General features: G+C 39.7%; 2 protein-coding genes and 1 pseudogene across 2 annotated transcripts in view; 2 read left to right on the top strand and 1 right to left on the bottom strand.

Annotated features, from left to right (window-relative positions):
* The first annotated feature begins 1,400 nt into the window (after positions 1 to 1,400).
* LOC129730025 (dual specificity mitogen-activated protein kinase kinase 4-like) lies at positions 1,401 to 5,316 on the top strand. Its single transcript, XM_055688982.1, has 5 exons — positions 1,401 to 1,896; positions 1,955 to 2,682; positions 2,759 to 2,899; positions 3,348 to 3,433; positions 3,501 to 5,316. The coding sequence occupies exons 1-5, from the start codon at positions 1,863 to 1,865 to the stop codon at positions 3,691 to 3,693; spliced, it is 1,182 nt and encodes a 393-aa protein (XP_055544957.1). The 5' UTR covers positions 1,401 to 1,862; the 3' UTR covers positions 3,694 to 5,316.
* Positions 5,317 to 17,172: 11,856 nt separating this feature from the next.
* LOC129729153 (uncharacterized) lies at positions 17,173 to 18,796 on the bottom strand (annotated as a pseudogene).
* A 2,571-nt stretch (positions 18,797 to 21,367) lies between these two features.
* The window catches only part of LOC129730017 (uncharacterized), a 48,037-nt gene continuing 47,269 nt past the window's right edge, over positions 21,368 to 22,135 (top strand). Inside the window, exon 1 of the mRNA XM_055688965.1 lies at positions 21,368 to 21,989. Coding sequence (XP_055544940.1) covers positions 21,550 to 21,989 — 440 coding nt within the window. The 5' untranslated portion in view covers positions 21,368 to 21,549. The remainder of the gene's footprint in view (positions 21,990 to 22,135) is intronic.

Below are 22,135 nucleotides of genomic sequence, written 5' to 3'. Positions count from 1 at the left end.
ACCATAAAAAACACGGTATTTTTACTGTAAGCTTGTAAACGATTGTTGTCATTACCATGTTTTAACAACGTTTTTTGTTGTTGAATCTACCACCGACAATAATTTTACCATGAAAAACAATGTCAGTGATTCCTAAATGTATGGGAAAAATGCCTGAAAAATTGCTGTAAAGATACATAACGACCCCCCTTTTTCATTGTAAAAATGGCAAAAACGATGTTTTTTTTTTGTTCTGGACAATGATATTAAATGTAAAATTGATATATCTACAATGAAAAACATAGTTAAATTATGGTATAACTATGTACAATTACAGCAATTTTTAAGGTTTTTTAAATGTTTTGTTAATGTTATTTTTTTTCGGGGCACGAAGCATGGAAGTATCCGGCCAGAAGCCGCTTTCTCATCCCGCAAGACTACTGTTTTCAATGCTATAAGCTTGATAAATACAGCGGATTCATCTGCATTTAAAAGTTGTGATTCCGCAAGGCCCAATTCAAGGGTTTTTGGCATCAAAACCGGCTTAAATCTAACCGAAATCAGTAGATGATTTCTCCACCGCAGCTGTTACCGTCCGTAAGCCAAAGCGTTCCAAAGCTTGAAGCTAGAATTCTTGCCCAGTTTTTTTTTTTCGAATCGACCAATCTAATATTTGCATCAATCTGAGATATTAAGTTTGCGCTCAACATTTCTTATTTAACAATCCTATTTGAAAAAGGGAACACAAAAATTATTCAAATGGATTCTGAATTATTCAAATAGATTCTGATAAGCGATACTTCCAACTAATGTTTTACATTGCTGTGTTGAAGATTTTAATTATTCTTCTAAAAAAACACCTAGCAGAAATATAGTTTACAACGCTTTACTTCAGTCAGAATGTAAAACGTTCTTTTTATAAGTCATAATATCGGCTTGTGTTTTACATACGTCTGAGTGAGACGGAATGTTATCAGCTGGTGCATTGTTTACGGCAAAATCTTGTGTGAGATTGATCAGATTGAAAATCGTTGTTATATACGTCAACATGTTTACGTAGTTTGTCTTAAAAATTTACTCAAGTCGAGTAGAACATGAACATTCGCCGATTTTAATTTGTCGGTTTGCTAGCAAAGGATGTAATAAGTAAATATAAAAATGTAAGTAGGGTAGTTCGGTTGATTTGTTAAAATTGTTTAAAAGTGGCCATTTCGCCAATTTCATCAAATTAAATCTGTCATTACAAATACATAATAACACAACATAAAAATCCCGTTTGCTTAAAATTTACAACCTACGCCGATTTGAAAAATATACGCGAAAATTGCTGTTTGTCGGTTACCACCATCAGCCAATCCCTCGTAATGTTTTGGTCGACATTATCCTGTCAAAAAAGTGCATTCAAAAAATGCACCCAGCTGTCAGCTGGTGCATCTAGCGATCGAACCATCGAACGCGAAAGGCTGAGAAGACAGGGAAGAATCAGAAAAAGTGAAAGAAGAATTCATTGCGAGAAAGATAAGGAAAAACCGAAGAACTCGTCACCTAGGTTGTGCTTTTTCGTTTCTTAACCAGAGCCAGTTTTTCGCAAAGCTACGTTCTACGAGTTACAGTTGTCAATGTGGAAGAAATTTTTTCTGTAGTTTCAGTCAGTGCTAAATAGTTGTGTGGAAGCGAACTGTTTTGCTGCGGTGGCACCGAGTGCTTTTGTTAACTACAAGAAGAAAAACTCAGACTGCAAACAGACCCGTGTCACTAAGCCGTCCTTAGTTTCCGACCAGACGTTTCTGCGTCCTGGTGATTTCTGTTTGTTGAATAAATCGAAACAAAACAAGGTTCCTTGGAGCAAGAAGTTAGATTTTTGCAAATTTTGTCACGCAAACATGGCGGATCAAACAAATCAAAATTCGACGCAGGGTAAGTTGCATTTTTCTCACATAAAAATAGTACTTCAGATCTGATGATTGTTTTGTAGAACCAGTAATAACCAGATTTCTGCCGTTGGATATGAACAATGCAAATATTGACCGGAAACGACCGTCCAAAAAGCTCAGCTTCCAGCAGAGTTCAGGCGTAAGTTTTCCAGTGAGAACGCCTCCGTTGTCGGACAAAACGCGAGATCGGATCAAAATGCAGGCTACAGGGAAGCTTCAGATTGCACCGAACCAGATATACGACTTCACAGCGGACGACCTGACAGATGAGGGTGAAATTGGTCGGGGAGCATTTGGTGCTGTCAATCGGATGACGTTCAATCGAACGGACACGACGATGGCCGTCAAACGGATCCGGTCGACGGTCGATGAGAAGGAGCAAAAACAGCTGCTAATGGATCTGGAAGTGGTAATGAAGTCGAACGACTGCAACACAATCGTGACGTTCTATGGGGCGCTGTTCAAGGAGGGCGACTGTTGGATTTGCATGGAGCTGATGGATACGTCACTGGACAAGTTCTACAAATTTATCTGTGATATTCAGCACGACCGAATTCCGGAGCCGATTCTCGGTCAGATCACGCTAGCGACTGTGCGAGCTTTGAATTACTTGAAGGAGGAACTGAGAATCATTCATCGGGACGTTAAACCGAGCAACATTTTGCTGAAGGCGAACGGTGATATCAAGTTGTGCGACTTCGGCATCTCTGGACAGCTGGTGGACTCAATTGCGCGAACCAAGGACGCTGGTTGTCGGCCATACATGGCGGTAAGTTGTTGTTTGTGTTTTGGATTATTGTTTCGCCTACTGTGTTTTATCGATTGATTGTGCTATTACGTTTTAGCCTGAGCGGATCGATCCACAGCGCGCCAAAGGGTACGATGTACGCAGTGACGTCTGGTCACTTGGAATTACGCTGATGGAGGTGGGCACTGGAAAGTTTCCTTATCCTAAATGGGGCTCCGTGTTCGAGCAACTGTCACAGGTGTGTTAAATTATTAAAACTATTTGCAAGTACTGTTCTATACCACAAAAGATCAAAATAATGGTCGCAATGGTTCAAATCGTACAAAAAAGTACTGTTCTAATCCAAGCTTGAACGATTCTCATCTTATGCTATTCCAAATCTATTTTGTACTCTATGGTAGGTGAAATCATGATTCATTCTCCTGAAGTGAATGACCCAAAGCTAAGTTTGGAATTAGTCGAAACTTTTGTGTCAAAAATAATATAAGGGGTCTTCCCATCGAGCTCCTATACAAATACCCAGCCACAAACTGTGTATCTTCCATTACTCGTCAATGGAAGTGAGTTTTTACGGCTGCGTATTGGTATACGAGCTCGACATGAATACCCATATTATTTATCCCTAATAACAGCATTAGTTTAAATCACATCCTGAATAACAGTCTTACAATTAATATCGATTCCAGGTTGTCGAAGGAGATCCCCCTAGACTGTCACCGTCGTACAATGGCATGGAGTTTTCTTTAGACTTTGTAAATTTTGTAAATACTTGGTAAGTGAGCATTGGCAAGTTTTTTTTTTCTCATTACGCAAACTAAACAAACATTTCTTCTTAACAGCTTAATCAAAGACGAAAAGGACCGGCCGAAGTACAGTAAACTGCTGCAGCACACGTTCATTCAGCGGGCCCAACAGATCCACACAGATGTAGCGGCATACGTGAGTCAGATTCTAGAGTCGATGGCCAACAATGGTATCACCCCGTTCACTACGAATCTACCGGCGGAGCGTTGGAATGAAAGCTTCAACTAGAACACGAACTCGCCGCAATACGCTTCCGTACGTATTGTTTCACTTCAGTGTAAGATTCGAGTTAGCTACCCGCAGCAAAGCCACGCTGCACAGAAGGCGTCTAGGCCGGGTGAGTTATTGATCATACGAGATATAAGATGGAAAAGCTTGCACATGTCGGGATTTATTGCCTCGTGTGTTTGTCTTTCAATGTGATAGCTGAGTTTGTTTTGGTGTGATGATTGATTGGATGAAAAGAAGTTCTGGGTCTATTGTTTCTTAAAACTAAAATTCTCTAAACCGGGACGGTTAGGTGAAAGGGGGAGAAAGGTGTGACGAGGACAATAAATTGTCTCCCAATTTATTTCGTTGTACACTTTTGTTTGTTTTTAAGGAAATACTGGGAGAAGCTTTTGTGGAACTTTGTCACGAGTGAATGGTTGTGAGATGCGTGATTGTGAAGCAAAATGTGAACAGTAGAGATTTAATAATTTTTAAATAAAGTATATAAAATAAATAAATATGAAGGTATGTATGGATACAAACTAAAACCCAGAGTTAGCTGATGAAATAGCAGAGACAAGGAAACAAGAAAAACCTAGTTGTTGTTAGTTGTTAAATAAATCAATTGATTTTGAACGCTAAAAATAGTCGCTTTTTAGAAGAGAGGTGGTTCTAACGGAAAAGTTGATTAAATCAGAAAACAATACGTTAGTCTGCTACAATAACACGCTAAAATACCTAAAATACCTGCTTGAAGTAAACTTCTTGAGATTTACAACCCCATTAAATAATCGTCACTTGTAGCAGCTTTTTATATTTTTACCAGCGCTGAAGAGTAACAGGTGATGTGCACTGTTGTATTTTAATTTTTTCAATGGGAGTTCTGTGATTCTTTCACCGCATACTAAACATCGGTTATGGCGGCGTTCTCGTCTCACACAAGCAACTATATGTTCAATTCGCTTTATTCGTTGTTCGTCAGTTCAAATCAGATCCTATGATCTCACTGACTATCGTAAAAAACAGTAGCCATATAGTAATATCAGCGCATCCTCTTCTTATTTTAGCAAGCAGAGCCTTTAACTTACTTCTTCCTGAGCTTAAGAACCGAAAGCTCGTTTCTCAATGAGTTTATCACCAGTACTAAAATAGGAAGAAATGCAAGAAAAACACACACACACACATACGACTATGAAATACTATAGATTACTACACTACTAGAGTCAACAGGTTAAACAAAGAAACTACTAAATACAGAAGAAATTTTAATCTTAGGCAAAGAAGAAACTATTCTAAAGCTAAATGGACGAAGGTCTTTCGATAATGTCATGCCATACGTCAAAAAAGAAAAAAAGAAAATAAGAACGATACAACCAACAAACAGGTACGGTTATTGGTAGATAAAACATTTTTGTTATAGATGCAAAACAGACACTCTTTCACATACACACACATACCTACACGTAGGCAAGGATAAATCCTGCAGTGGTTCACACACTACTAAATAGAAATTAAAGTGAATGAGTTCAACTAATAGCGATACAAGATAAACAGAATTAGTAAACCATCCTGTACGTTGCGATACTGCAGAGGAGTAAGAATAAACCACAATGCAATATTAGAGAATTTCTGAACAAGAAACAGCCTCACTAGGCCGTATGTAGAATAATATCACTTCATTTGCCGCAGGGACTGATTATCAAGACTTATTGAGGTATGGAATTAGATGATGGCAAGCAGAAAGTTTTACAGGTAAGCTTTTTCAACCAAATATTGTGACATTCGAACGTGGGGATGTACTCTCCCAGCTGGTCTCGAGGTACGATGCTGGTTTAACAAGCCAGTCGTCGTATGTTCGAGTCTCGGCTCGGGAGAGACTGTTAGTGTCAGTAGGATCGTAGCGCCTAGCCCAGCAATTGTCCTGTACACTCAACAGTTGGCTGCGAAGTCTGTGTATAATAAACAGAAGGTCGAGTTCCGATACGGAATGTAGCACCAAGGCTTTGCTTTTACGTGGGGTCTTGTAAATGTTACACGATGGCTAATTTAGATCTGAAGTCTGTGACCATGATTCGTTTAAATGATTTCTTTGGCCTTTTTTTTTCCTAACCGTGACCGGAACAGTTACGGCGACAAAATTTGTTCATCTTTTTACTTTTATGACATGACGAACAAAAAATTGAAAAGGCGGAGCGGTCGGAAGAGAAAGGAAATATTGGATCTTATCGTGTATCTCATCTATGTGCCAGGGAAGCATTCATGTCCACTACTGTGCGATGAAATAAGTATGATAACTATCATATGAAGCGTCTGTTCACCAAGATGACGCGGCTCAAAACAGCATCTGATCTCCATGTTAGGAGTGACTGTTTAACGTCCTGGTGTCAGCGTGAGACTCTAGAGCTGACACGATGGTCCCCCGGTGAGACAGGCTCCGCAGAATACCAAACCAAACACCAAGTAAATACGGATCAGAACAATCGGCACAGACTTAGGCGATGAAATAAGGACTACGACTGGAAACTCGGTACATGGAACTGCAGACCGTTATGCTTCCACGGCTGTGAAAGGATCATATACAATCAAGTTTTTTTACGCGGGGGATTTTTTTTCCCTTGTAGAAGACTGGACCACTGCGACCATCGTTTGATCTATTGGGGTATGCTTCACCTTACTCTAAGTGCGTACGAGCAGGTACATCACTATTTGGCGAGTTGATGTTCTTGCTACATTGCACATTTATCCCAGTTGTGCAACGCACTTCGTATGAAGTTTATTACCTCACCAGGACTTTCCTTCCAATTTTCGGTAGGTTCTATGTGTCCCTTACCGAAGATACGCAATCTACGTTGTATTAATACTCGGCATTCGCAGAGTAGATGTTCTGAAGTTTAGCTTTCGATGCCACACAGGCGACATTTATCATCACGCGGGGGATACATACATCGTAAAAAACCGCGTAAAAACGGTTTAAAAAAAAACCGCGTAAAGCAAATTGCCTAATTAAAAAATCCGCGTAAAGCTAACTACCAAGAATGGCCTTAGATAAAAACCTGGAGATCACTTGACTTACAAGTGGAGAACCAAATCGACCACGTTCTAATCAACGGTATATATCAAGATCTGATGTTAACTAAAAAAACAGAAAAAATCTACTTTCTTAGGAGTTCTAAGTTAGGACATAGAAATTTTTGAGCTGGAAAACATTCTCATTTCACTTGTCCTATTCTCAAGTTGACAGTGAAGTCAATATCACTTCACGGAGGTAATTTTTGTCATCTAACTTGAGGTGTAATCGGGAATAGGTCTCAAAAAGTGAAGTGAGCGTGAGAGTGAAACATTGGTGCTTATTACGGGAGTCACTTCACGGTGAAATCAGAGTGAAGTGAACAAAATCCTATTAAGGGACTCACGTAAGTGAGAAAATCGTCGCGAAGTGACATCTGCCGTGGATCTGGGTTATTATGAGTGTCATATCGGTGAAGTGAGAATGGAAAAAGCGACGTTTCGCGTGGAATTATTTCACGACCATTTTTAACGGTGAAATGATTCCACGAAGCTGCCATAATTCTTAAAGTTGATTGATTTGTGATCTAATGGTAAATATTGGATTTATTCTTCAGTAACGAAGCGAATCAGAGTTTGATCCGTGCCTTAAAGCGATCAATTTTTCATTTTTTGCCCGATGAAAAAAATGCAAACTAGCTCAGGAAATTTTCGATACCGTAAAAAAACATTTTTTTTGATGCCGAATGTCTTAGAAATGCAGAACACGTCAAGATCTGGTGTTATCTAAAAAAACGGGAAAAACGACTTTCTGGGACTTGGAGATTTTTGAGCTGGGAAACAATCTCATTTCACTTGTCCTATTCTCAATTTCACTTCACTGTCAATCTCACTCCACGGAGGTGATTTTTGTCACCTCACTCGAGGTGGAATCGGAAATAAGTCTAAAAAAGTGAAGTGAGCGTGAGAGTGAAATATATTTCACCGTGAAGTGACTCTCGTAATAAGCACCATTATTTACTGTGAAATGACTCCCGTAATAAGCAACATTGATTGGTTTCACTTAACTTGGACAGGTTCCAAACATGCGGAAAAGGAGAGAAATGGTTATAAACATACCAGAAGAGATAGCGAAGGTAAAATTTCAAAATAAAAATTTAAAACAAACAGTAAAAAACTATCCGGATAATCGAGTTTAAGTTAGGGATAATCGAATCTTCGGATAATCGAGTCCAATCTGTATTGAGTTTCTTGAATGTTTTAGGAATATACTGAACGAAAAAATTCGTTCAATTTTAAAATGGAAAAATGGCATGTATTCACTCACTGCGTCAGAAGTTTGGTTAAAGTTCTGTCGTTTTTAAAATTATATTTTCACAATAATTTTTGGTGCTTATTACGGGAGTCACTTCACGGTGAAATCAGAGTGAAGTGAACAAAATCCTATTACGGGACTCACGTAAGTGAGAAAAACGTCGCAAAGTGACATCTGCTGCGGAATCTGGGTTATTGGTGCTTATTACGGAAGTCACTTCCGGTGAAATATATTTCACTCTCACGCTCACTTCACTTTTTTAGACCTATTCCCGATTCCACCTCAAGTGAGGTGACAAAAATCACCTCCGTGGAGTGAGATTGACAGTGAAGTGAAATTGAGAATAGGACAAGTGAAATGAGATTGTTTCCCAGCTCAAAAATCTCTAAGGTGCTTATTACGGGAGTCACTTCACGGTGAAATCAGAGTGAAGTGAACAAAATCCTATTACGGGACTCACATAAGTGAGAAAAACGTCGCGAAGTGAAATCTGCCGCGGAATCTGGGTTATTATGAGTGTCATATCAGTGAAGTGAGAACGGAAAAAGCGACGTTTCGCGTGGAATTATTTCACGACCATTTTGAACGGTGAAATGTTTCCACGAAGCTGTCATAAGTCTTAAAGTTGATTGATTTGATTTGATCTAATGGTGAATATTGGATTTATTCTTCAGTAACGAAGCGAATCAGAGTTTGATCCGTGCCTTTAAGCGGTCAATTTTTCATTTTTTTGCCCGATTAAAAAAATGCAAACTAGTTCAGGAAATTTTCGACACCGAAAAAAAACATTTTTTTGATGCCGAATGTCTTAGAAATGCAGAACACGTCAAGATCTGGTGTTATCTAAAAAAACGGGAAAAAACGACTTTCTGGGACTTAGGTACTTATTACGAGAGTCACTTCACGGTGAAATATATTTCACTCTCACGCTCACTTCACTTTTTTAGACCTATTCCCGATTCCACCTCAAGTGAGGTGACAAAAAACTTTGCGACGTTTTTCTCACTAACGTGAGTCCCGTAATAGGATTTTGTTCATTTCACTCTGATTTCACCGTGAAGTGACTCCCGTAATAAGCACCATTATGAGTGTCATATCAGTGAAGTAAGAACGGAAAAAGCGACGTTTCGCGTGGAATTATTTCACCACCATTTTGAACGGTGAAATGATTCCACGAAGATGCCATAAGTTTTAAAATTGATTGATTTGTGATCTAATGGTAAATGTTGGATTTTTTCTTCAGTAACGAAACGAATCAGAATTTGATCCGTGCCTTAAAGCGGTAAAATTTTAATTTTTTTGCCTGACGAAAAAAATGCAAACTAGTTCAGGAAATTTTCGATACCGAAAAAAAACATTTTTTTTATGCCGAATGTCTTAGAAATGCAGAACACGTCAAGATCTGGTGTTATCTAAAAAAAACGAGAAAAAACGACTTTCTGGGACTTAGAGCTTTTTGAGCTGGGAAACAAACTCATTTCACTTGTCCTATTCTCAATTTCACTTCACTGTCAATCTCACGGAGGTGATTTTTGTCACCTCACTTGAGGTGGAATCGGGAATAGGTCTAAAAAAGTGAAGTGAGCGTGAGAGTGAAATATATTTCACCGTGAAGTGACTCCCGTAATGAGCACCTTTGTTTCGCGTCAACTGGCTCGAGGGCCGGCAGCATTTTCTCGGAATTCAATGAAATAATCTTTGTCGGCCCTAAGCAACTTTGTACTTTTTTCTTCTAAAATTTATCTGGACTAACAATTTAAAAGGGCTAACGGTTTTTTTTATAAATCGAATACTGACGAGAGATAGAAGAAAAATTGTCAACGAATAACTCCTTGGATATTGTTTGAAATGCTAGGTACCAGATGCTACAATGAAAAAAAAATTATTTCTAAACAACAAGTAATTTCCGGCCATCTCAGACTTTTTTCAAAACAAGTTTGAGACAATTATAGTAACTCTTATCATTACTGTACACCCATGAGAGGCATGGGCATAGAAAAGCGATAGAAAAGCAGAACATGAAAATGTTTTTGTTGAAAAAACTCATTTGAAAAAACTTAATATAACGAATTTTTCAAAAATCACTTTTCGTTTTTAAATAATTTTTTTTCAGTGTATCCTACACTCATTCACATTTTTTTCAATATTTTAAAATATCGGTGCTTATTACGGGAGTCACTTCACGGTGAAATCAAAGTGAAGTGAATAAAGTCCTATTACGGGACTCACGTAAGTGAGAAAAACGTCGCAAAGTGACATCTGCCGCGGAATCTGGGTTATTATGAGTGTCATATCAGTGAAGTGAGAACGGAAAAAGCGACGTTTCGCGTGGAATTATTTCACGACCATTTTGAACGGTGAAATGATTCCAGCTGCCATAAGTCTTAAAGTTGATTGATTTGTGATCTAATGGTAAATATTGGATTTATTCTTCAGTAACGAAGCGAATCAGAGTTTGATCCGTGCCTAAAAGCGGTCAATTTTTCATTTTTTTGACCGATGAAAAAAATGCAAACTAGTTCAGGAAATTTTCGATACCGAAAAAACATTTTTTTTTTTTTTTTGATGCCGAATGTCTTAGAAATGCAGAACATGTCAAGATCTGGTGTTATCTAAAAAAAAACGGGAAAAAAACGACTTTCTGGGACTTAGACATTTTTGAGCTGGGAAACAATCTCATTTCACTTGTCCTATTCTCAATTTCACTTCACTGTCAATCTCACTCCACGGAGGTGATTTTTGTCACCTCACTTGAGGTGGAATCGGGAATAGGTCTAAAAAAGTGAAGTGAGCGTGAGAGTGAAATATATTTCACCGTGAAGTGACTCCCTTAATAAGCACCATAATTTCAGACAATTTCCTTCAAGTCATTCATTATTATTTTTTCTTTATTCCTGTCCTCATTCAGATATATCGAGTAATAAGCAAAGCAAAGCCTTGGTGCTACATTTCGTTTCGGAACTTGACCTTCTGTTTATTTATACACAGACTTCGCAGCCGCCTGTTTAGTGTACAGAAAAATTGCGAGGCTAGCGCTACGATCTTATCGAGTAATAAAAAATAGTTAATTAGGTTGTGCATGAGACACGACCGTAAGGTTACCATGAAATTCCTACAGTATTTCTTAAGACAACGAATTTATTGCAATAAATTTGGAAACACTCGATTGGGGTTAATTGAAATGATAGTGTGAACCGGTAAATTTCAGCAGTCACTCTAGTTTGACTTTCTTATTTTTAATTATTGGTAACCTCAAAGAGAAGCGTTGTTAAAGTAGTAGGGCAAGTAACACTCGACAAGCTTGTTTAATTTCTCGTCAGGGAAGATTGCCATTTGCCTTTGACGTGGGATTGTTCTCATTCTCTTGATATCAAAGCAACTGCTAAGTAACAGTCGCTAAATAGACGGATGCAACTGCACCAACTCGTTTACGCGTTTTCTTTGCGCTGCAAACGATAAATTCAACCTGCCAAATGAATTGGTCGAATGCCCGGCACGAGTTAAACGGGATTTTCTTTTTTTTTGCCACAACCAGATCTTACCGTCCGTGTTGTACCGTTTTAGGAATGGAAATTAAGGTGAAAAGTTTTGTTTGCTACAAGCTGCTCACGGAGGACATACGCGCACTGGCCGTATTTGAACGAAAAGTGTTGCGGACAATATTTGGTGAAGTACAAACCGAAAGCGGCGAGTGGCGTAGGCGTATGAACCACGAGCTGCAGGCGCTACTTGGAGAAATTGCCATTGTACACCTGACGAAGGTCGGGAGGCTGCGATAGGCCGGGCAAGTCGCGAGGATGCCGGACGACAGTGCGGTAAAATGGGTTCTCTTCAAGGACCCCACCGGCACCAGGAATAGAGGGGTCCAACGTGCTAGATGGCTTGACCAGGTTGAAGCAGATCTGTGAGTATCGAGACGTCTAGGAAATTGGCGACGAGTAGCCCAAGACCGAGTAGAATGGAGGAAAATTCTTGATACGGCACGAGCCCCTTCGACTTCAGGCTGCTGGAGGAAGCAAGTAAGTACAAGCTTTCGAGGAAAACTCGCAGTGGAAGAGGAGCCTCGTAGACTGCTTGTCGCAAAATTGTTTACTAGTAGTTAATTTGTTTGTATACTGTAGTGTCGGCTGTGTTGGAGAAGAAAGTTGCTTGGTTTAGCAGGTTGTGTACTTCTTAACACACCCACAAAGTTATATTGAATTCTGAGATGGTGCTGTCAACATCTGATCTAGTTGGCGCGAAATACGTCTTTGCAAGATTGTCCAACAAAGAAAAAAATCTTAAATTACCGAAACATGTCCACGTGGAATGTGACTTGTCCAATAGTCCAAAGTTGCAAAGCAAATGATGTTGTGACTTATATTCAAAAAAAAAGCATATAATACGCTGTTGGGCCTATTGGGGTTTAACATTATCTTTGAGAAAAATTTCAAACACAATAATGAAAATCATAATGAAAAAATGGACAAAGATTGCCGATGTTTCATGGGTTTATCTTTAATCGTACTGACGAAACTACTCAGGCATCATCAATCATGGTAACCCATGAGTTAGCAAAAAAAAATTTGACAGTTCTATCAGTCAAACTCTAACTGTGATGGCGAAAAAAGTGAAGCTACTCCGTTCAGAAGTGTGCGCGTTCAAAAAACGGTACCCTGCCGCGTCAAAAACGGACATCGTGCGACACTTTGTGGACGCCGGGTATGCCCGTTCCGGCATCTACAACATCTTGACACTATTAGACAACGATAAGAGCATCGAAAGAAAGCCCGGTTCCGGACGGCAAACGACCCTGAGCGACAAGAAGCTTCAAAGGATGCTGAAGAGGAAGACCGAGGGAAAAGTGGCTAAATCGCTGCGTGCACTTGGCCGGGAAGTTGGTGCGTGCGGTAAAACAGTGAAAAAATATCTGGAGACCATGGACATACATGTCAGGAAGCGGCGGTCCCGTTCACTGATCTCGGAGCTGCAGGCAATGACGCAGCGACAGCGGTTGAATAAGATGGTCAAGTCGATTTTCCCGGCGAATCGCGACGTGGCAGTGGTGATGGACGACGAGACCTATCACACCCTGGATGGCAACGACTGGCAGGATACTTCGTATTTCACTTCTCCCACGAGGGAAGTGAGCTCTGAAGTGAAATTTATTTCACACACTAAGTTCCCCAAGAAGATGCTGCTGTGGTTGAAAATCAGCGAGAAGGGGATGTCAAAGCTGCCCTTCTTTCGCTCCGAGCTGGCCGTAAACGGGGAAATTCATCATACGAAGTGCCTTCCAGAAGTTGCGTCGTTCATCAAGAAATACCATTAGGGCGAAGACACGGTGTTCTGGCCAGATTTGGCGTCGGCTCACTACACGAAGCGATCGTTGGAGGAGATGGAGCGGCTAAATATCGATGTGGCACAGAAGTCGGCGAACCCGCCCAAGGTCCCCCAGCTGCGTCTCATCGAGAATTTCTGGGCAAACTTGAAGCGCAAGATCTTTTCCAACAATTTTGTCGCGAAAACGGAGGAGGAATTGATATAAAAAACGAAGAAAGAGCTTAAAAACATGCATACACGCATGTTTTCTTCCGCCATGGCGAATGTTCCGGTTGACTGCCGTAAGGCCGCACGCAAGGACGTAGAATTTTTTTGCGAGGAAGCTAACATGATTACCTTCCATGGGAAATTTATGCAACTCAATTATCTATCTTAGTTTTTTTTCATTACCATTTGAAAAAAGTCCATTTTTTACCGCAAACGTTACAATATTACCATGAAAACATTCAATAATTAGTGAGCAATGCACGAATAGTTGTGATGTGAATATATATTTTTACACGATATTAGAGATTGCATCAAAATAAATAAAAAAAACAAAAAAAAAAAATTTGATCAACCCGGACGAACACTTAGGATTCGCATAGAATTTCTAGGGTTGCTCACAAAATCCATCGTATTGGAAACCTTTCACTTTGAAGGACTCGCAGAAATGAAAACGATCAGATTCGCTTTAGCTTGTTCGTAGACACTACACTAATCAATACACATATAATTCTGAGCGTGAACTCTCAGAACAGTTTAATGGTTACACAGAATTTGTCTGTATCGCGGAAACGATTTCTCTCATGATTTTGTCGCCGATTTATAGGTATCCTGTGAATTCCCAAGCAACCAGAAGTACGAATTTCACTTAACAAACGAACTTAGAAGTTCACATAAAGCTCGGATTTAGTTCCGCGGAACTTTCTTGCTGAACAACAGGACCCACTACTTACAAACCGAACTTCATTCTAAATAAAGTACCGTCAGTACTAGAAAGCAACTTTGAAGTTCATGAGAAGCTGCTTGCTCTTCTTCATTGGAACCTTAAAGTTCACACAAAGTTCACACGTGAACTTCAAAACCACTAGAATTGAAGTTCGGTTAGAATTTTATCCGTACCTTTAATCAGCACTAAAGTTCATGAGAAGCTGCGTGCTTCTCTCAATTGGAACTTTGAAGTTCACATAAAGTTCACACGTGAACCTCAAAACCACCAGAATTGAAGTTCGGTTCGCATTTTATCCGTACTTTTAATCAGCATGGAAGTTCAGGAGAAGTCTATGTCGTACTTCATTTCCACTTTAAAGTTCATGTTTAGTTCTGACTGATACTTTGCTCGGCTTTGACGCAAATGAAGTTTTCAGGTGTGAAATTTAAATTCGTGCTTCAGGACTAGTGACAAAAATGAGTTTTTCAAAAACAATAAAAAAAAGTGGATTATTTTATTATCATCGGAAAAAACTTTTGTCGAAATGGGAAATAGAAAACAAAGCTATAACTCCAATAGGTAATATTAGGGTGCTTAAATTCTTTCGCTATGTAAACATATTGTTACCTTACAGAAAATCAATCATGCACTCAGATACCCAGAAATGTGCAGGTCAAAAGAAAATTTGAACCGGGTGCAAGCCGTGAATTTCTGGTAGAAGAAGATATACTTCAAAACCACGACAGTGATGTCGATGAATGTTGGGGCAGTGATGATGAATCATTCGATGATTTAAACTCATCATTCGAAAATAAAAAGAACAGTGATGTACTGGATCGCATGGATTTGAGTGAATGCTGCAGATATTGGGCTCTCAGAACTAACCAGTCTCATGAATCTATAAATCTTATTATAGAAATAATAAGAAGAAAAACTGATGGAAAAAGATTGCCTCGCTCAGCAAGAACTTTAATGAAAACATCTCGTCAAGCAACTTCCGAAATTATTGAAACTGCTGGTGGACAGTATTGGTTTAGAGGTATAAAATGGTGTTTGGGCGATTTTTTTCGGTAAGATCCTTTTTTTTTTGCTTTATTTAACAAGCCTTCATATTTTTCATTCACAGATTCACAGATCGGTCATTAAATATTTCAATTCGCATTAACATTGATGGGATTCCGATTTTCAAAAGCAGTAAACTACAATTTTGGCCTATCTTGTTTAATATTGTTGAAATGCCTGAAGTTGCACCGATGCCAGTTGCTATATTTTATGGTAAAACCAAACCAACCAGCCTTGATGAATTTCTAAAACAACCAATCGAAGAACTGATTGATGTGCTGAATAATGGTTTTTCAATTAACACTTACAAGATTATCGTTACGTTAAAATGTTTCATCTGTGATAGTCCCGCACGCGCGTTTCTCAAAGGTATATTCTCGTTGAATGTTTTTCGATAGTTGAAATAAACTTTAAAATAATATTATTCCAGGTGTTGCTAATTTTAAGTCCAAAAATGGTTGTCTGAAGTGTGAGGGTGAAGGGGAGTACTCACATGATTCACGGACTGTTGTTCTTACGTTTACAAATAGTGCTAAACGGACAGATGAAAAGTTTAGGCAAAATGCTTACAACCACCATCAAAAAGCCACCACACCTTTGGTAAAACTACCGAACCTAAATCTAACTGAAGACATTGTCGTTGGAGATCGGTTGCACCTAATTGATCTTGGCGTCATGAAACGTTTACTACTTGGGTGGAGAGATGGAACATTAGGTTTTGCAACAAAGTTATCTTCGCAACAAACTGATGAAATTTCAAAGATATTAGTATTCGATTGCCCTCTGAAATCCATCGTAAACTACGTGGAATGAAATACTTGTCGTATTGGAAAGGCTCAGAGTTTAGTAGTTTTTTACATTACGCAAGTATTGTGACACTTAAAGACTTTCTACCATCCGATGCCTATAAACACTTTCTACCATTCTTTTGCTCGGTTACTATGCTATCTTCAAATATTTACAAATCCAACTGGCATGTTGCTAGAAAGATGTTGAAGGAATTTGTCATTGAGTTCATGGAACTCTATGGAGAATAGTATTTGACTAGCAACGTACACAATCTGCTACATATTGTAGATGAAGTTGAGCGTTTTGGACCGTTGAAAACATTTTCAGCATATCCGTTTAAAAATGCTTTACAGCAAATAAAACACCTTCTTCGAAGCGGATGGAAAAGCCTCGAACAGGTCGTGAATAGGTTATCCGAAATTAATTCTACAGAATATTACACCTCTGAGAGAGCCAAGAAACAACAGCGAAGCTATCCTTCTGTGAGAGCCTGCCGAAGAAATGTAGTAGATGTAAATGAAACCTTTTTTTTAGATAATTCCGATAGAAACGGATGGTTTCTTACCCACAGAAACCAAATTGTACGTTTCGATCATGTTTTGGAATCCTCTCAGCTGGAAATTTATGGAAAAATTGTGTCTTCGAAACAAGATTTCTTTACCTATCCATTTGATTCATCATTTTTAAATATTTATATAAGTCTTAAGAATAGTTTATCTAAGACAAATTCGAAGATTAACTGCCAAGAAATTAAATGTAAATTAGTTGCAATGGAGTTGAATAATAGTTACGTGTTCGTCCCATTAATTCATACAATAATTAATTAAAGGAGTTTGCAAAACTTAAATTTGTCTGTATTTTAAAAAACAAATATAATTGAATGAATAAGCAATTATTATTATTCAGCAAATTCAGATACCAAGTCAGTATGGTCTAAGGAATCTGATGAATCGACGACCGAACCGGCACTTGTTTCAGTCTCGGACTCACTGCAACGCTGGGCCGATTTATCAGCCCATACTTGCAGCCCGCTTGTTGCAGCATCGTTTGGCCCCGGAGCTGATTCTATCTCCAAAACTTGGTTGTCTGGTTAATCAAGTTTTCCTTGCTGGCTTGAAATAGCATCGTTTGGCGCAAGAACTGATTCTCGATCCACCACTTGATTGTTAGTCGTTTTTCTTCTAACATGTCTGGTTCCTCTGCGGTCCCCTGTAGCGACCAGACGTTTAAGGGAGTTCTTCAGCTTTTTCATGAAAAAGCTGGCCAACTTCTGTTGGGTGACTACTTCCAAATCGTCACTTCCTGTCTCTTGGAACAGCTGCAAAATGTTACGATTTGGCATGATTGCCAGTTTTGGTCCTAAACGGCTGGCTCCAGTCCAGGTGCATTGCGTTTGCATTTTTTTGCTGATCAGCATGTCAAGAACGCCTAACATGCGATTTTCCGCACAGTCGCCGGTACAATTCACTCGCAACCATTTAACCTATCGGATAAAATATAATGAAGGTACAGATTTTTTGTTTTGTTTATTTTATAATGGTTTAGATTAAGAGAAATATCGTTGTTTATGGTGGGAAGCTCTGCCCAACTGTAACTATTACTTGACTGTTTTGCTATCAACATAACTGTTTTTGTTAGGAAGTTTTTAAGACAGGCCATGATCATAAACAAGAACAAACTGGGGTAGCGAACGGCTACGGTAGTGGTTTTCTTCGGCAGGTTTTCTGCAGCAATTTTATGCAGAAACTTGCCGAAAAAAAACACTACCGTAGCCGCTCGCTACCCTACTCAAAAAAAAAACAATGAATAAACGCGGTGGCAGATTGCAAACAACCACAAACAACGATACTGGTAGTTATCTCCTACCATCTTCGATCTGTAGTTGTTATCCGCCAACTGAAGCTCCAGATCAGTGAGTTCTTTCTCTCGTTCAATAGGATTGAAGTAGAATGCTGGAGGTTCTTCAAAACTCGCTGTCCTGGAGTTTAGGTTCCGTAAGGCATCAAGAATGTATTCGTTCTGCGTAGCGATGTCTGCTGTCCGCTTCTCCAAAAGATCCAACCGATGATTTATTTGGCTGAAAAATTCTCTTAATAATGCCTGTGTTGTGGTATCTGTCAGCACATTCGGGTCCGGCATAGCTTCGTAAGTCACATATACGCATTCTTCGGGTGGCTCATTGATGCCTCCTGATGGTGTGACACAGTGAGCTACCGCCGCGTGGTATTTTGATTCAGTCGGTTTTACTTGTAAGGGTGCTGCTGGTGGTTGTTTTGTTCTGAGTGATAGTTGTAGCAGAGAAGAAAAAGAATCTGGATTTTGAGACGGTGGAGACGAAGGCATGTGTTTTCCACTGCCGTTGTCTAGTACCAACAAGTTTTGGAAGCTATTTAGTCCCTTGCTACTAGCCTTTTTCTTCCGTTGGGTTACACACTGAATGTCTGACGAGGATTCACCAGACAATTCAGCCGACAATCCCATCGCCACATCATAAGACGCTAGGTTACTTCGCTTCACCGTACATTTATACTTGAGCCACACTTTTTGGGCGAGATACTCTCATCCCTGAGCATTTTGTTCAAATCCTGGGTTCTCCTAACGTTAGGCCACAGCATGATGCTGCCGGTTTTGGAGGTCCGTATCCATTTTTCAGGCACCACTGAGAGTTCTCTACGTCCCAAAGCGTTGGTCGTTTCGACTACGGCAAACGGCATATCTATTGACCGAAGAAGTTTTAATCGATTTTCAACATTTATCATATTTTGTACAAGTGCTTACCAGAATAATTTTCAATTCACTTTTGGAACGAAAATAATGCGTACACAACCTTTTTGTTCACAACAACGTTCACAACCTTTTTCAATCACATTACAAGCGAACTGCAGCGAAATCAGAACAAACTAGAGAACTGTCAGACGTAAGTTCACATCGCGCTGCGCGTGTACTTTTGCTGAACTTGAAAGTTCGAAAAAAGTTCCGCGTCAGCCTTTTCTGAACTTCCGAGTTCACATAAAGTTCCGCGTGTACTTTATCTGAACTTCCAAGCTGAAAGAGAGACCCGGTGTGTTCCTAGCAATGACCATGTAGGTAATGACGAGAAATCAGCACATCGAGTAAAATCGATGCTGACGTCATATAGCGGGAACGAAGCAGTGGTATGGATCTAGGCTTCAAAGGGGGAGGACTTGAGTTCGAAGCTTGTGTTGTGAGTGGTAAGTTGCAAAAATATCTTAAAATTTAATAATAAATAAACCAGGCATTATTCTTCTGATGTAGAATTTTTCCAGTACATATGCTTATCATGGGATAATATCAACATTAATAATGATACGTTAGGTGAGGTTAGGGAAACAAGAAATTGAAAAAAAAAATATTTTGAATTTTTTGAAGTTTTGTTTTCAAGCTGAATAGCGTTCTATGCAGCGCCCTAACCGAACTAAATGTGAACTTTCTAGTTCGGTTTAGAAGCTGCTTTGCATGCTACTCGAAGTTTATTCATCAAATGCGAACTTGAAAGTTCGGTTAGTTACTTAAAAATCGAGCTGAATAGAATTCTATTCATGATCGTTAGTTTGGCTGATTAGGCTGTGAAATCTACTTTTATCCGAACTTTTGGTCACTTGGGTTCTCACTCAGGATTGTTAGGACACTCAGGCGTCAAAGACACTTGTTGCCCATTTCCAGAAACACTAAGGGTTTTACATGAATGCTCATCATAAAAATATTTTTCGAAGTAATTGCTGCTTTTAGTGGAAATAATTATTCTACTTCTGGAAAACCACGCGGGTTTTTATCGTGGAAAACGTTACGCCACCTCACAGAAAGTGAGTGCAGCAAATCAAATAATTTTTCTCCTTTCCTTGGGCCGGTTATCCATCGACAAATATGTTAACATCGATTCAACTAAGTAAAACTCGGTTTTTTTTTCAATATTAATATCAGTATTAATGCACACTATTGTGTTTTGGTATTGACAATTAACAGTTCATAAAAATTATCCACACAAATTTATTCATATTTAATTTTAATTCACTAACATGCTGGAGGACGAACTTTGAGGTTTCAAATTTGTTGGCCACAACTTCTGGCGCGATAGGGTCATTGACATTGTTCACATTTTTAATAAACGAGAGCGAAAGTAAACAATAGGAGGCAGTCAACTTGTCAACTAGAACAAGGGGTTTTATCTTTTGGTAAACCTCCATCTGGAGCAAATTTTTATTATAATATTTTATCTCGATATTTCATACTCTCAACATACAAAAACAACCCAAGACTCAACGTTGAACATACACAAAAAAAAAACGAACTGAGCAATCAATTTCCAGTAAAACACCACCGTCTCCATCAGTTTGGAAAAAAGTGGAGAAACAGGTACTTTGATGGTTGAAAACTTAGTGACGCTCTGTACTGGAGCAGTTTCCACTCACTTGGCGCGACTAATGAACACCTCTAGACTGGATGTGGCTGCGACTGAATCGAGGTCAACCCGTGTCGGCTGCCTGTATCCCACCGGATAAGTCGCTGTATCGAGTCGAATCGGTGTGGAACAGGTGCCGATGCCGGTGCAGTCCGTGAGAGGGTGTTTTGCGTATTGTGCCGTTATTAGCAGTACAAACAACGGCCTCCCATTTGTTTCCTAAAGGGGTTGACGTGCGACTGACCTTCCACACCGGAAAGAGATTACTGGTGGATATGTGTATGCACGGCAAAGTGATTTCTCGCAAGTATAGAGGTATGACACGCAATGGACGCAATCGGAACGGCTGTTTAGAATATTCTGTATTGAGTGCAGTCACCGGCAATAATAAGAAAAGCGTTCGTTTAACAGAGAGTGGGGTGGTTGATAAGTTCTGAACTCTGCATCCATTATGTATGATTGCTTCTCTGCTTCTCATTCGAAGTCTTTCGGGACTATCTTTGGTTATAGCGCAAAGATTTGCGTTGTTTTTCCTCGAAATTCCTATCCCGAAAGCGGTAATGAATCAATACTATTAATTACAGCTATAATAAGAGTCGTTACATAACAAAAGAACTGGTCTCACGTTACAGATCAGCAGGTTTGTAATTACCGATGCAACAGGTCGAACTCTCATCAAACTGATTAAGGGTGACCGATGTTCTGAATGCTACTCAAGGCTCGCATAAATTATTAGCCAGCATTTTCCTGCCCTTGTCTTTCTAGTGGGATACACACACGATGCTTTGCGTTACCATTAACATGAGAAGGACCAAACTCTCACTCTCGCGGCGGTGGCGGCGGCAACAGCTTCACCAGAGGTGGTTTGTCGCCGGCTGCACTTCAACCGTGCCATTCTCGATTATTATCACCAGCTCGGTTTGACAAGGACGACAGTTATGAATCAACTTCTGACGCGATAGGATCATTTTTTCCCAAACCAAATTCGACTATTGGCGTGTACACCGCGAGGGAAAATGTTTCGGAAAACTTGAAAGTACATCTAGTATGGCCTCGCGAGTTCTGCGGTTACCGTCTGTATTTTCGGAGGACTCCAATTTGGCCCCGGGTTTACGGCGGCAATCCTGCGGCAGTGGTAATCTACCGTCACCTTCCGTTCATGTGCCGTCGATTTCGGTTCATCTCAATGGCTATCCACCGCGTGTCGCTGGTGGTGTCCCGTACGACCGTGCGGTTCTACTACAAAACGGTGGATCAGGAGTGCGACGCTCTACAGATGGTGATTTGGTGAATAATCCAAATCACAATGTTAACCTTGGTGAGGATAATGAAGGGGTCAAGGCTGACGCAGTTGGCGGACCGCTAGGAATAGTGAAAAGGTTCTGCTCGGAGGGTATCCTGTCGACCGCTTCGACGTCTTCCGGTTCCAGCGGGAGCACGGGCTCAGTAAACTACTGGATGCTGATGATAACACCGGTTGTGAGCAGGTGAGATTTATTTACACGGTGACAATTGAGTGCATTGAATTGTGGATTTGATTGTGATATTAATTACGATTAAACACTGTATAGGTGATTGTAGACATCTGAATTTATCGACAATGATCAAGTTTTCGTGTTTATGTACTTGTAAG

Source organism: Wyeomyia smithii, chromosome 3 (assembly GCF_029784165.1).
Source record: "Wyeomyia smithii strain HCP4-BCI-WySm-NY-G18 chromosome 3, ASM2978416v1, whole genome shotgun sequence".
Lineage (NCBI taxonomy): Eukaryota > Metazoa > Arthropoda > Insecta > Diptera > Culicidae > Wyeomyia > Wyeomyia smithii.
This window is presented reverse-complemented; position numbering and strand designations above follow the sequence as displayed.

Coding starts and splice junctions, on each gene's coding strand:
- LOC129730025 (XM_055688982.1), top strand. CDS start 1,863: ATGGCGGATCAAACAAATCAAAATTCGACGCAGG. Junction 2,900..3,347: donor TGTTCGAGCAACTGTCACAG/GTGTGTTAAATT, acceptor TATCGATTCCAG/GTTGTCGAAGGAGATCCCCC. Junction 3,434..3,500: donor GTAAATTTTGTAAATACTTG/GTAAGTGAGCAT, acceptor TCTTCTTAACAG/CTTAATCAAAGACGAAAAGG.